This window comes from Micromesistius poutassou, assembly GCF_964030765.1.
Source record: "Micromesistius poutassou genome assembly, chromosome: 12".
Taxonomy (NCBI): domain Eukaryota; kingdom Metazoa; phylum Chordata; class Actinopteri; order Gadiformes; family Gadidae; genus Micromesistius; species Micromesistius poutassou.
Window position 1 is genome coordinate 7,047,959 of NC_140282.1, and position 13,477 is coordinate 7,061,435.

Here is a 13,477-nt window from a genome sequence, read left to right on the forward strand (position 1 = left end):
ATTTTTATATTATTCTAATTGGGAATGAATGAATGATAATGACAAATTAAAAAAAGTTTGCATTAAAACAATATAAACAATCCATTTGTGTCCCTTCTATTCTTTCCATTCATCCTCTGTAAAATTAAGTCAGTCCCTCTATCCTTTTCTCATTAAACACTGCAATGCAACTCCAAATTCATCCATGTTTGAATGGAGATAAAGATGGTAAGAATAGCTCATTGCATATTTTAACCATTTCAAATCCCAGATAAAGCAAAACAATATGAGGTGTGAAAGATACTGCCTAGTGAAATGAAATAATATAAATAATTATTACATAGAAATAATTATTTCTAATCTAGACTGCAGCTCCCAGAGACATTGGATAAAACATTTCCATGTTGATTGGCATTTTGATTATTGCATGGAAACATGGAACAGGTTCTCTCTCCTCACTCCAAGCTGAACACATGGACGTCATTCTTCATCATCCATTGTTGGGTTGTTCTGAGTCACTTTCTTTGCCTTGTGTGACTGAGAGGTCACTGCTAGGCCTTGTCCGTATCCCCTGAAGGGTCTGTCCCTCCTGGCCCACAAGAAGAATCCAAACACCAGTTAGGATTCCACGTGGAGGAATAATCCTGTGGAGTCAGGACCTCGGCTTGCTGTTTAGGAACCAGCCACACGGTGTAATGTCCAGCTTGAGCTGCTCCAGGACCCAGGGGTCCTTTTGAGCACCCTCCATGAACTCCTCTAGAGTGATCCGCTCTAAGAAGCACATCAAGGAGGTGCATCCATTTTAAAAGGTGAGACAGAAACATGCAAACATTGTTTGTTGAAACCGGTTTAAGGCTTAGTCAGTCATCACGTCATCACGTTGAGGGCATTTAGCAGACGCCTTTATCCAAAGCAACTTACAATAAGTACATTTGTCATCACCAACAGTTATTGTTATCCACAGCCGCGTGTGTAGTCCTATACATGCTTACCATCATTGTTGATGTCGACCAGTTGAAATATCCGGTCACAGACGTCGTCCACCTTGACTGGTGGAGCGGGGTTGTTGTGCTTCTTCAGCATGTAGATAATCTACAAGGACACGAAGAAACATTGTACACACATACTGATCATGCAGCATTTATAACAAACCATGTTATCAAATATATCGGAATGGCAGAAGACCACGAACAAATCATTACATATCTTTTACAGAGCATTACAGCAAACCTATTCAAATCTTTGGAATCTTTTTCTCTAAATGATGAATATGTTGACCCATGCTTACTTTCAGCACATGTTTCACTTCCTTCCTGTCCAGGCAGCCGTTGCTATCGCTGTCGTACACCTTGAAGGACCACTTGAGCTTGTCCTCCAGCTTCCCTCGGAGCACCAGGTGGATGGCCGCCACGTACTCCATGAAGTCAATCTTGTTGTCCTGTTGGACGACAGCGTGTAGCTGATGTTATTCTGTCCAGGCTCAGAACACAGTCATTATTTAAGATGTGCAACATACCTGGTTGGTGTCAAACGACCGGAACACGTTCTCCATGTAGGCAGCCTCCTCCTCGCTGGAGGTGCAGTTCACACCGAAGATCCTCTTGAACTCGTGCAGGTGGAGGTTTCCACTCGGGCATTCAAAGGCAAATTTGCGGTAGAGCTCCTGAATGTCTTGAAGAGTAACTTCCTCATCATTAATGCTCTCTGTCTGACCCATGATGTCACTAGTCAAACTAGAATAATAATGTAGAAGCACAAACAAGCTCAACCATGAACATTCATAAATACCCCACAGATCAGAAGCAGAATGGAGTAAAAGTCTGTTTCAATGTTCCTCAGAACCCATTGCAGCAGAGAGTTCCCAGGCTGGAGACCGCAGTGGACACATGATCTGACTGCTCTTACTGCTGTAGTAAGAGCTGTGGTAGCTACCTGTGGTAGCTATTTCTGGGACGCTTCCAGACAAATCCAATTGCCCTGTGACCTTATGAGTGGACGAGTTGATCACTCCTGGTCCTCAGCCAAATCCAACCAAATTGTTTTCATTTTGCCAAAAGATTGAATGAATTGATCTTAACGCTCTGAGAATAGTGTGCAGCTGATTTGATTGTTTGCGTTGTAGGAGGTTTCACAGATGAGAGAACCACCAAGCTCCAGTAGATACGTATGGATTACCTCTGGGCCAGTTGAGCCACTGAGTTTGGAGGTTGGGTTAACAGCTTACTTCCAGCTACTAACACACAACCCAGCAGAAAAACAACACATTCCGCTGGTCAAAGACCGAAGGGATGGAAGTGGTGGTACTCAGGATTTGGTAATGATTAAGAAATCAGAAGAATCAAATGGGCTGCCGAGAAGTCGAAGTGCTGAGTTGTGCACACGAAAGGTTCTTGGTCCTTCGGAGTCTTAGATTACATGACACTGAAGCCTTTACTTGTTTAGAGGCTCCAGTAAACCTGACTATGTGAAACGAGCCACAGTAAATAATAGTATGGTATATATTATTATTATGGTATATATATATAATATAATAATAGTGGTGCTATACATGGTGCATGGTTACTCTCTGCTTAATAATCTCCTCATTCTCCGTCAGCTGTGTCCATTCATGATCGTCAATACTGGCTTGACTTTAAAAGAGGTGAGAGCCACTGTGGTGGGAAGAGAAAGACCTTTATTTATTTTCTAATCTGTCTCTCATGGATCTGGCCCAGATCGTTACTTTGTGTTCTGTTGGGCAGACGCCCGCCTCCCAGATATAAGTAATGAGTATTTGAAGTGTTCACCAATTACTAAACAGGCTGCAGCAAAGCAGTGCAGGCAGTGGTCCTTCTCCGAACTGCAGTCTAATATTTTGTAGAGAGTGTTGGGATGTCTTCAGATCACAGAGGCGGACACCCTAATAATGACCCGCTACACTGTCCCCCTTGTTGACCGCTATCATCAGGAACATGCACCTGACAGACTTCAAACTGAATGATTGGCAGCCATGGCTTTCAGTCCAAGACTAGAAGATTAGGCTCAGAGAGTTAAGCTACAGTTAAGTTAATAAATCAGCATTAGGAGGGAAAGGCTGCTTCATAATGCCAGGCCACCTCTCCTCTATTTCTTGGTTTTCTATATTCTTAAATAAGACAGATCAGCCACTCCTAATCTTTATTATAGTGACACTAAACCAAAACTGATTCATAAAATGCTTCAATTATTATTATTTTTCAATATTAACTAATAATTATAGCATGCTAAAGCAGGAACGGCTTGACATTCCAAGGTATATCATGCATAAATGGAGGTCATCTTCCTGTATAGTATATTTGATTAACTGTCTAGTACCAGATGGAATAGCTGTTATAGATATAGTTATATAGCTGTTAGTTATATAGCTGTTATAGAGAAGTGAGCCTCCAGCTCCGCTCTCATTTGGGAGGCTGAGAGACACATCCGGCCCACATTGTGCACTTCAGGCTACGTTTATGTTTGTAGTCTCTCTTTGTTCTGATGTTTAATGTCTGTCCCTTAAACCAAGACCAACTTCTCAACCTATGGCCGATCCTGGTATTATCCTTTGACTACTAAGACTTAATGTGTGGAGATCGGTTGTTTATGTTTGTCACACTTACGACCGAGCCCATAGGTCCATAGAGCAGCTCTTCTGATTGGGGGAGGCAATAGGCTTAGGCCTCAATATGCTACATTCTACATGCTACCTATGGCATGAAGTGGGATTCACCCGTCCACCACCACACTGCTGGGTTACTGTCTGCAGACCCTATGGGGGACTTCTGGGCTGAGTTACGGTAACCATGGCTCCCTGAGGAGGAGGAGTCAAAACTAGCTGTGTCATTATGGTAACCATGGCTCCCTGACTCCCATGACTCCCTCCCCAGGAGGGGTCAGAATAGCTGCTGTGAACATGATAGGCTGCCACTTTGACTTCAACGTTTTTGATTGTATCACAAACTCTGTGAATAAAAGCGTGAATTAAAATGGATAAGGAATTTATCTTGGATACATACTGAAGAGTTTTAAGAAAAAAAAACACATTAACAGTAACATGTCATTCAAAACACTTTTAATAAGAAAATGAAACACTTTGCTCTTAGACACACACACACACACACACACACACACACACACACACACACACACACACACACACACACACACACACCAATAGATACCGACAAACACACAGGCATACACAAACAGGCACACAGACACACACAGTCTTATTTATCATTGTATCATTGATATGTTCTTATTATTAATGAGTGTCCTTGTGCCCGGTGTTACATCAATACAGGAGGCTACTGCTCCAGTGGTAAATATTGAAATATTTTAATTGTTTAAATTTTTATTGGCAAAAGTAGTTGGTTTAAACACTGGCTACGTACATATTAAATCAAATCAATCCATGCAAAATATAGCCTATCATTATGTTGCAAAAACATTTGAAAAAGATTGCACAGGTCTTTAAGCTTATTTTTTTTCATTTACATGATTAATCTATAAAAAGTAATACGCCACAAAATATTACATTCAGTCAATTGAAGCTTCTGGAAACCCTAGACACTGGAATGTTGGCAAGGGATTGTTCACATGAAGGTAAACACAAACACTATAAACCAGGTCATGTTGAGCTACATGTAAGATGCTTAGATGCGAGAGGTTGTACATTTAACCTAAGACCACCAAGTCTTCATCCACTAGCTCTGACCTGAGCCCTAAGCCCTCACGCTGGGATAGTGTGGAAGATAAAAATAGTCAACCTTAAAAGCCCTAGTGGTATGAAACTAAAACAGAAGAGGATTAACATAAGGGTCTGAATACCATAAGGACTCACGATGTTTACTGCAACATGTACGAGCAACATCTCACAATGTCCTACTTTCCTGTTGGGTGAATAAAAGAGAGAGGAGTTCCTAGCCATGTTATTTCTTCCTCCTGATGTTGATCTAATTTTCCATTCCTGTCCTTGTCGTATATTTGTCCTCGAGATTCCCCCGCGAGACTGGATGGAGCGCGACCTAGAGGAACACAGATCAGACCCACGCTGATCACTTTAAACAGAGACACCTCCATCAGCGAGTCTCCGCTCTGTAATCTGATTAAAGAAGGTGACCTGATCGGCACTGGGACCCCTGATGAGGTGACCCCCCACTGGGACGCCACTGCTCCTGGCTCTCCTCTCCTCCTCCTGGTTCTCCTCCTCCTGACTCTCCTCTCCTCTCCTCCTCCTGGTTCTCCTCTCCTCTCCTCCTCCTGGTTCTCCTCCTCCTGGTTCTCCTCCTCCTGGTTCTCCCCTGACCTCTGGCATGAGGATGGAGCTCTCTTGAACGTGATGTAAACCGATGATAAAAGGAACCAGTAGCTGCAGTGGACGGCGCAGTCCTAATGATGTGAAGTGAAACTATTGACCAATCTGAAGGTGGGACTGATAGTGTTATTCTACCTGGTATAACTGAGCCATTTCTCTAGCATCAACACAAAGACGTCTGTATTTAGGTCGTATGAGGAACACTTGTTCTGTGGGTGTTACGCTCTGAAGCATCTAAGATGAATGCACAGCATGTGTGGTAATAATAGCAATAAGTTCCTCTGAGTAATGCAAGGTCAATGGGAAAAGCATATATTGCTTACTTACGTATAAATAAGTGATAATTCACCTCCTTTATGCCCAACTAGTGTGGGTGAATTGATGAATGGAATGAAATAAACGGCTGGCCTACTGCCTTCAGTACTACCAGGCTAGTCGCTGCTGCTGTCATGTTTCTGATCAAAACCACGAGCCTGCGTATGATGGCTTTCTTCTCCAGCGTGTCCTATACTTTCACAAGCTGCTGTTTCCTGTGTTCCTACAGCGCTGTAAGTGGGGAATAGCTATTCCCCACTATTCACTAATTGTTTTAGTATATACTCCACGTGAACACTCCAAAAATAGACAAGATAACACTTTTTGGCGGGATTTATTTGTTTTTATTAGTGGTTTATTTGTTTTTTTTAGTGTGACGAGATGACCGTCACGCGCGATGAAAACAATATCCCGAGTTTGAGTTTTTCAATCATGAGATATTGCCCAATTTCTCGAGATAGCGAACCAATCAAATTGCGCCATCTTTAGGAGGTTCACGTGTAGCAGATACTAAAAATGAAATAGCCTTGATGTTGGACATTACACAACACGTAAACAACAGCCATTGTTTTAAGATCTGCACAGACTGCGTCTCCTCCTCCTCCTCGATGGACTGAAACTCCTCCCCTTAGCGCTCATCTGCATTTTTATATTTTCTCACAGCACATTTCACTCACTATGCTGACGAATGGCCGCAGTATTTCTAACAAATTGCACTCAAATTACAGCTCTTGAGTCTAACCTACAGCACATTTATTACTCTAAGTGTTCTTAATGAAAGAATACAAGTGAATACAAGGAATTGAGTTATCTTAATCTTCATATACCTGCATGCTGTGCAATAACAGATTACACTCAAACAAAATCTCTTAAATCTTACCCACCTTTTACCTAATCACCTTTAAAGCTTGCATGACCATCAAATAAAAACAAACCTATATAATATCTTAATTCCCTCATAATTATAATGTCTTAATGCACATGTTGAAATCTAAAGGCTATGATACGGAGCAGACCCACCATGGCCCACACCGCTGCACCCACACCCGCCAGGAAGTAGGTCCCATGCGCCTCACTGCGGGTCCACTTATTAAAAACATTGAGAAAAGATCAATACAAAAATACCAACCACTTGGAAATTAGCTTGATGAATTGTAAAACCTTACCCATAAATACTTTGTACACATCTAGTTCATTTCAGTTCCTATCGTATCGTCCAGCAAGGGACACTTGCTGTGCAGCTGGCATGATAAGAACTACATAACAAATACAAATGGATCTAAAGAACAATAAGAACATAACTGAGATGACGGTGGAAGTAGTGTTACAGACAGAGAGAGTGTGCAATATGAAGTGTCATCTGTTGCTGTGGTGCGTCAGTCCCCTTCAGAAGTGGGCACTCCTCCTCCTCTGTTCTAGCACCCATCCAGAGGGGTTCAGGTCCAGCTTCAACATGTTCAGCACCCAGGGGTCCTGCTGGGCCCCTCTGATGAACTCGTAGATATTAATATGACCTGGAGAGATAGCAGCAAACCAGGTTCAATCTGGTTCAAACCAGCCCATCATCGTCTGTTATTTTATCATAGCACCTATCCTATATAGTCTACTTTATATACATCTATATATACATATGTACCTTATCTATATATATACCCTATATTCATCTATACATATATACCTACCTATATATACCTTATATACATCTATACATATGTACCTACCTATATATACCTTATATACATCTATACATATATACCTATATATATATATATATATATACCTTATATACATCTATACATATGTACCTTACCTATATATATACCTTATATACAATACATCTATACATATGTACCTTACCTATATATATACCTTATATACATCTATACATATGTAGCTTACCTATATATATACCTTATATACACACACACATACGTCCACACACCTTACCGTCTCGGTCAGTGTCCACCGCCTGGAGGATCCCGTCCACCACCTGGTCCACGCTGAGCTGGCCGTCCTTCCACTCCTTCTTGGTGCCTCTGTTCACTCGGTAGATGCTCTGGGGAGGGGGGGGGGGGGGGGGGGGGGGTGGGGTTAGTGCTCTGGGAGGGCGGGGTTATGGGAGGGCGGGATTAGTGCTCTGGGGGGGCGGGGCTAGTGCTCTGGGAGGGCGGGATTAGTGCTCTGGGAGGGCGGGGTTAGTGCTCTGGGAGGGCGTGGCTATTGCTCTGGGGAGCGGGGTTAGTGCTCTGGGAGGGCGGGGTTAGTGCTCTGGGAGGGCGGGGCTAGTGCTCTGGGAGGTCGGGATTAGTGCTCTGGGGGCGGGGTTAGTGCTCTGGGAGGGCGGGGCTAGTGCTCTGGCAGGGCGGGGCTAGTGCTCTGGGGAGGGCGGGATTAGTGCTCTGGGGGGGCGTGGTTAGTGCTCTGGGAGGGCGGGGTTAGTGCTATGGGGGGGGCGGGGTTAGTGCTCTGGGAGGGGTGGGCGGGGCTAGTGCTCTGGGGAGGGCGGGGCTAGTGCTATGGGAGGGCGGGGCTAGTGCTCTGGGAGGGGGGGCGGGGTTAGTGCTCTGACCTGCAGTGCAGACCTCCTTACAACTGAGGGTTACTTAGAGGGTACTATCAATAATAACACCAACACATATCAAATGATCTTTGATAACCACCCCTCTTTCTGCTTCAATACCCACGATATGTCAGCATTTTGATGAACTCACATCGATGATAGAGCGCAGCTCGCTGCGGTCCACGTAGCCATTGCTGTCTTTGTCGTACACTTTGAACGACCAGCGCAGCTTGTGCTCCAGGTCGCCCCGGAAAACCAGGTTCAACGCCGCCACAAACTCTAGGAAATCAATGGTGTTGTCCTGTTGAAGATCAGAACACATCATCATGAGTTGAGACCACCACGGTTCCTTGTATAAAGGATGGTAAGATGGGGCCCAAGACACCTCCTCACCCCGTTCCTGTCAAACGCCCGGAACATGGCCTCAGCGTAGTCCGACGCCTCGCCCGTCTGGTCGACCCCGAAGAACCTCTTGAACTCGTGCAGGAACAGAACGCCGCTGGGACACTCCACCACAAACATCTTGTACATCTCCTGAAGCGCCTTGACATCGATCTCCTCGTCGTACCTGCCCGTTTGGTTTATCTGCCCCATGCTGGGGAAGGCTTCATCCAACACCTCCTCTGGTGTCTGCGTCTCCTGAAGCCTCAGTTATAACCTGGTGGCCCCGGGTCCCTCCTCCTGGAGCCCACAGGGGCTCCGTGAGCCCCAGGATTAGCCTACTGGACTACCTAAGCTAACCCTACCAGAGCACCAGAGCAGTGCTTCTCATTAGCAGTAGGCTTACTTAACCTGACAGCAAACAAGGGACGCGTGTCTGTTCAGTACTATTAGGGCTGACTGCACCATTATCACAAAGGATAATTGGGATTATTTTGACCAGATATTGTGATTCCTCAGAGCGTGCATGAATACTCAAGATTCCAGTAATCTAGTAATTTTTAATAGCATTGCCTGTGATTTATTTGGAGCAATAATTGCTGAGTTGTAATGGTTTGTACTGGTTTGTAATGGTTTGAGATCCGGCTACTGGGTAATACATTGTGCCCTTGGTACTGGTATGAAGGGCTTTAAATAAGCGTCAAACCAATATTGTCATTGAGGGAGAAACTTCAATGATTTCAACAGATTAACATGAGAATGGTTACAAATATTTATGCATGTACCTTTCATTGTTTGAATGTGATTTTTAACTGTACAATTTCTATGACAACTAAACCGTGTGATGCCTGGGTCTCCTGGCTCTGTTTGATGACCGCTCAGTGAGAGCAGCAGCTGAGAGCCTGAAGGTTAAGGTGCTCCCAGTGCATCAGGGTGGGGTGGCAGTGGACACAGAGTTAGGCATTTATCGGAAAACGAAAATGGCAATTCCTAATGTGAAGAGTGTTGCAATATATATATATATATATCTGTGACCTGATTAATCAATGATTGTACAACCACACGCACACAGAAGACTACATGTATGTTGCAAGGAATGTATTGATGGATGAACATGAACATTGATATACACCAGTATACAGCATCTAAGATCACTGTATATGTCTGTAATCAGTCTGTCCTGTAAGAAGATTCTTGCCTACATCCAATTACCTGGAGTCGTACCAATCTCTCTGAATTAGATTGCATTAGCTTTTAGGATAATCAATTAGAGACTGAAGCACAACAGGGCTGCTGAACCGTTTACAGGACCTGGAATAGAGTATTAGTATATTGTGAGTATTTAAGTATATTAAACAACTCTTTTATAAAGACAATACTGACCAATTCCTTATTTACAAAGTGTCACTTATTTTCAACCCAAAGCTGTACTTAGAGAATTAAATTTAGGAAGTGGAATAAACAAACATGAATGATTTAAAATGAGCAAAACCATTATTGTTTGTGGTTAAACTTCTCCGTTGCTGACAAGGCTTTAGTACCTTCATCTGCTCTTGAGTCTTGGCAGCAGCCCTCGTTGGCCACAGAACACAGCGTTGATCAGAGACATTGAGGAGTGGAGGGGAGGAGGGCTGGAACAACACCACACATTTTATTTCCCAGAACACCTTTCAGACAAGCCTCCTTCTAAATTTCCGTCTCACGTTTTCTACAAACCCAAAATGTTCTTTAAAATAGAGTCGGACAGAGACCCTGCAGAATCAATAGACATCCATCCTGGGTCTCTTCCATCCAGCCCTTCAATATCTATTAGAGTATCACAGCCATCTGTCAAGTGTGAGTGACTGATTGGTCAGGGAATCCATCTCCTGTCAGTCGAAGGTGTGTTATTGGCTGAGGATAATCCTGTGTAGTAGCTAGAGAATGTATGGTGGGGCTCCAGGCCGTTTCCTGATTCACCTCGTGGTCATCGTAGTAACCTCCTCTGGCCTCAGCCGTCTGATGTGCTGCTGGTTGCTGCTGTGTCCTCATGCACTGAGCAGCCTTCATTGTATTATACCTGCACTGTAGTCCATAGGGACCGCTACCCCACAGTGAACATAAATGGTAAATGGTCCTCATTTATATAGCGCTTTTATCCAAAGCGCTTTACAGTGTCAGTGACTGACATTCACCTCATGCACACATTCACACACCGACGGCGAAGTTGACCACGCAGGGTGACAGCCAGCGGGTCAGGAGCAGTCAGGGTGAGGCGTCTCGCTCAGGGACAAGTCTAGGAGGAGCCAGGGATCGAACCAGCAACCTTGTGGTTACCAGCCAACCCGCTCTACCTCCTGAGCTAATGCCGCCCCCGAACATAGTGCAGACCCACCCCCTGCCTCTAAAGGTGGTGCAGACCCACCCCCTGCCTCTAAAGGTGGTGCAGACCCACACCCTGCATATAAAGGTGGTGTAGATCAGGAGGGTGGGACCTGCCTATAAAGGTGGTGTAGGAGGGCGGGACCTGCCTATTAAGGTGGTTAGACCAGGAGGGCGGGACCTGCCTCTAAAGGTGGTGTAGGAGGGCGGGACCTGCCTATAAAGGTGGTGTAGACCAGGAGGGCGGGACCTGCCTCTAAAGGTGGTGTAGGAGGGCGGGACCTGCCTATAAAGGTGGTGTAGACAAGGAGGGCGGGACCTGTGTCTGTAGAATGAAGTGTGAGGCTGAAGCATGCATGGAGTATTTATTGGTAAACCTCTGTTACAATATGGGAACCATTTTGAAGCACAATGCAGATTGTGTGCAACAGCCATAAGATGAATGCATTAAAGCACACAGTCTCTCGTTCACTGTGCTGCCTCCTGCCTCGTGTCAGTTTGAGGTGAGATGAATGGGTGAGTGGAGGGGAGGAAGGAGGGTGAATGTTGACTGTGGATCTGGACCCTGCCTGTTCCTCAGTCTCCACTTGGTGGTGATAAAACATTACAAAGAATCATGAACCGCAATAACAACCCACCCTGCAACACAGGCTGGGTTTCCTCTGCAGACCTTTCCCGTAGCTTTCCGCCACAAACCAAGCGGTGACGACGGTCTGGAAGCCCTTTCAGAAGATAATCAAGATCACAAGCAAGGGGCTCCTTGATTTAGTGAACAGCGTGATGTTTAAAAAAGATTAGTGATCAAATGACCCATCAATCTCAAATGAATATGGATCTATTATACTCATGTTATGATAATTCATATTGAAAAATCATTGATGGCATTCTCAAGGCTTGTGTTCTCTGCCCATCTGCATCCGATCTGAATCCGAGCTGATTCCAGACTCTCTGGTCTGCCCAGGAGGGGGGTGATTGGTCCATTCAGGAGTAGACCAGCGTTCCTCTCTTTAGAGGCAGATTACACTGAATTCTACACATTGAAACGTCACAGAGACTCAAAGCTCAGCAGATATGCATGAAAAGGCTTCATATTGAAAAAGTACACATCAGATACACACACATGAAGACGCACCACCCACACACACACACACACACACACACACACACTCCTGTCAGTCGAAGGTGTGTTATTGGCAGAGGATAATCCTGTGTAGTAGCTAGAGAACGTATGGTGGGGCTCCAGGCTGTTTCCTGATTCACCTCGTGGTCATCGTAGTAACCTCCTCTGGCCTCAGCCGTCTGATGTGCTGCTGGTTGCTGCTGTGTCCTCATGCACTGAGCAGCCTTCATTGTATTATACCTGCACTGTAGTCCATAGGGACCGCAACCCCACAGTGAACATAATGTTAATGTATGTAAATATATCACCTCTGGGCTGGAGAGTGTGTCTGCTTAAACTATGTTGGTTCACATCCTATAGTCCGAGTATGGTTCACATCCTATAGTCCGAGTATGGTTCACATCCATCATTCACAGCATCCACAGTATATCAGAAGCACTTAGTCTCTACTTCAATGCAGCTTCTTGGAGAATCCAGTTCAGATGTTTTTTTTGGAGGAAGAGGCAAATGGCGAGTTTTGGAAAGTTCCTCCTGTCAGGTGAGCTGGGAAACTGGGAACTGGGAAAGCATTTACTTCTCCAAAAGAATCAAGGTCATTCCCCTGTTCATAACAAATGTATCTTCTCCCTGCCTGTGACCTGTCATGATGAATAATGTGAGGGGTCAGAGGGCATCGCGGCATGTGATGAAGGAGAAGAATAGCAGTAATGGTTGGACGACATCGATTTAGAATTAATCTTTGTACTTCCTGTCAACACACACACACACACACACACACACACACACACATACACTTAGGAAGTAGCCCAAGGACAGAATAAATGGGCTTTTGGTTTCAGAAGGTTTCTCTGGTTCATCACGGCTCCATTACAACAACACTCTGAGTATGCGAGGTGGACACACAGATATACCGAATCAATCTTGCATATTAGGGATTTAAGCAATCCTTAAATCCCTTGAATGAATCTGAATGAGTCTACACACTACACACTGCACACTACACTACACACTGCACTACACACTACACACTGCACTACACACTGCACACTACACACTGCACACTGCACACTACACACTGCACACTACACACTGCACACTACACACTACACACTGCACACTACACACTGCACACTACACACTGCACACTACACACTACACACTGCACACTACACACTACACACTGCACACTACACACTACACACTGCACACTACACACTACACACGAGTCTACACTCTTCACTTTTAGAGGACAACTAACATGATAACAATACTTGGTAGCACTTTAGAATAACAGCAATTTTGAAGCATTAATAAAATAAAAGTAATTCAGCTCATTATTAATAACATATTGAGATAATCCTTCACAAGATCATTTATAAATGATACATTACAATGCTCCATAAACACTTTGTCAAAGCTTTGTCAATGGTCCATCTTTCATGCA

The 13,477-nt window shown here is 44.4% G+C and overlaps 2 protein-coding genes across 2 annotated transcripts; both read right to left on the minus strand.

Annotated features, from left to right (window-relative positions):
- Positions 1-631: 631 nt before the first annotated feature.
- Positions 632-1,696, minus strand: guca1g (guanylate cyclase activator 1g; the record flags this gene model as incomplete). Its single annotated transcript, XM_084475903.1, has 4 exons — positions 632-750; positions 972-1,071; positions 1,268-1,417; positions 1,496-1,696. The coding sequence occupies 4 exons, from the start codon at positions 1,694-1,696 to the stop codon at positions 632-634; spliced, it is 570 nt and encodes a 189-aa protein (XP_084332029.1).
- Positions 1,697-6,997: 5,301 nt separating this feature from the next.
- Positions 6,998-8,765, minus strand: guca1b (guanylate cyclase activator 1B; the record flags this gene model as incomplete). The annotated part of the gene is made up of 4 exons (XM_084476633.1): positions 6,998-7,125; positions 7,559-7,667; positions 8,323-8,472; positions 8,565-8,765. 4 exons carry the CDS (start codon positions 8,763-8,765, stop codon positions 6,998-7,000), a joined length of 588 nt encoding a protein of 195 aa, XP_084332759.1.
- Positions 8,766-13,477: the final 4,712 nt, after the last annotated feature.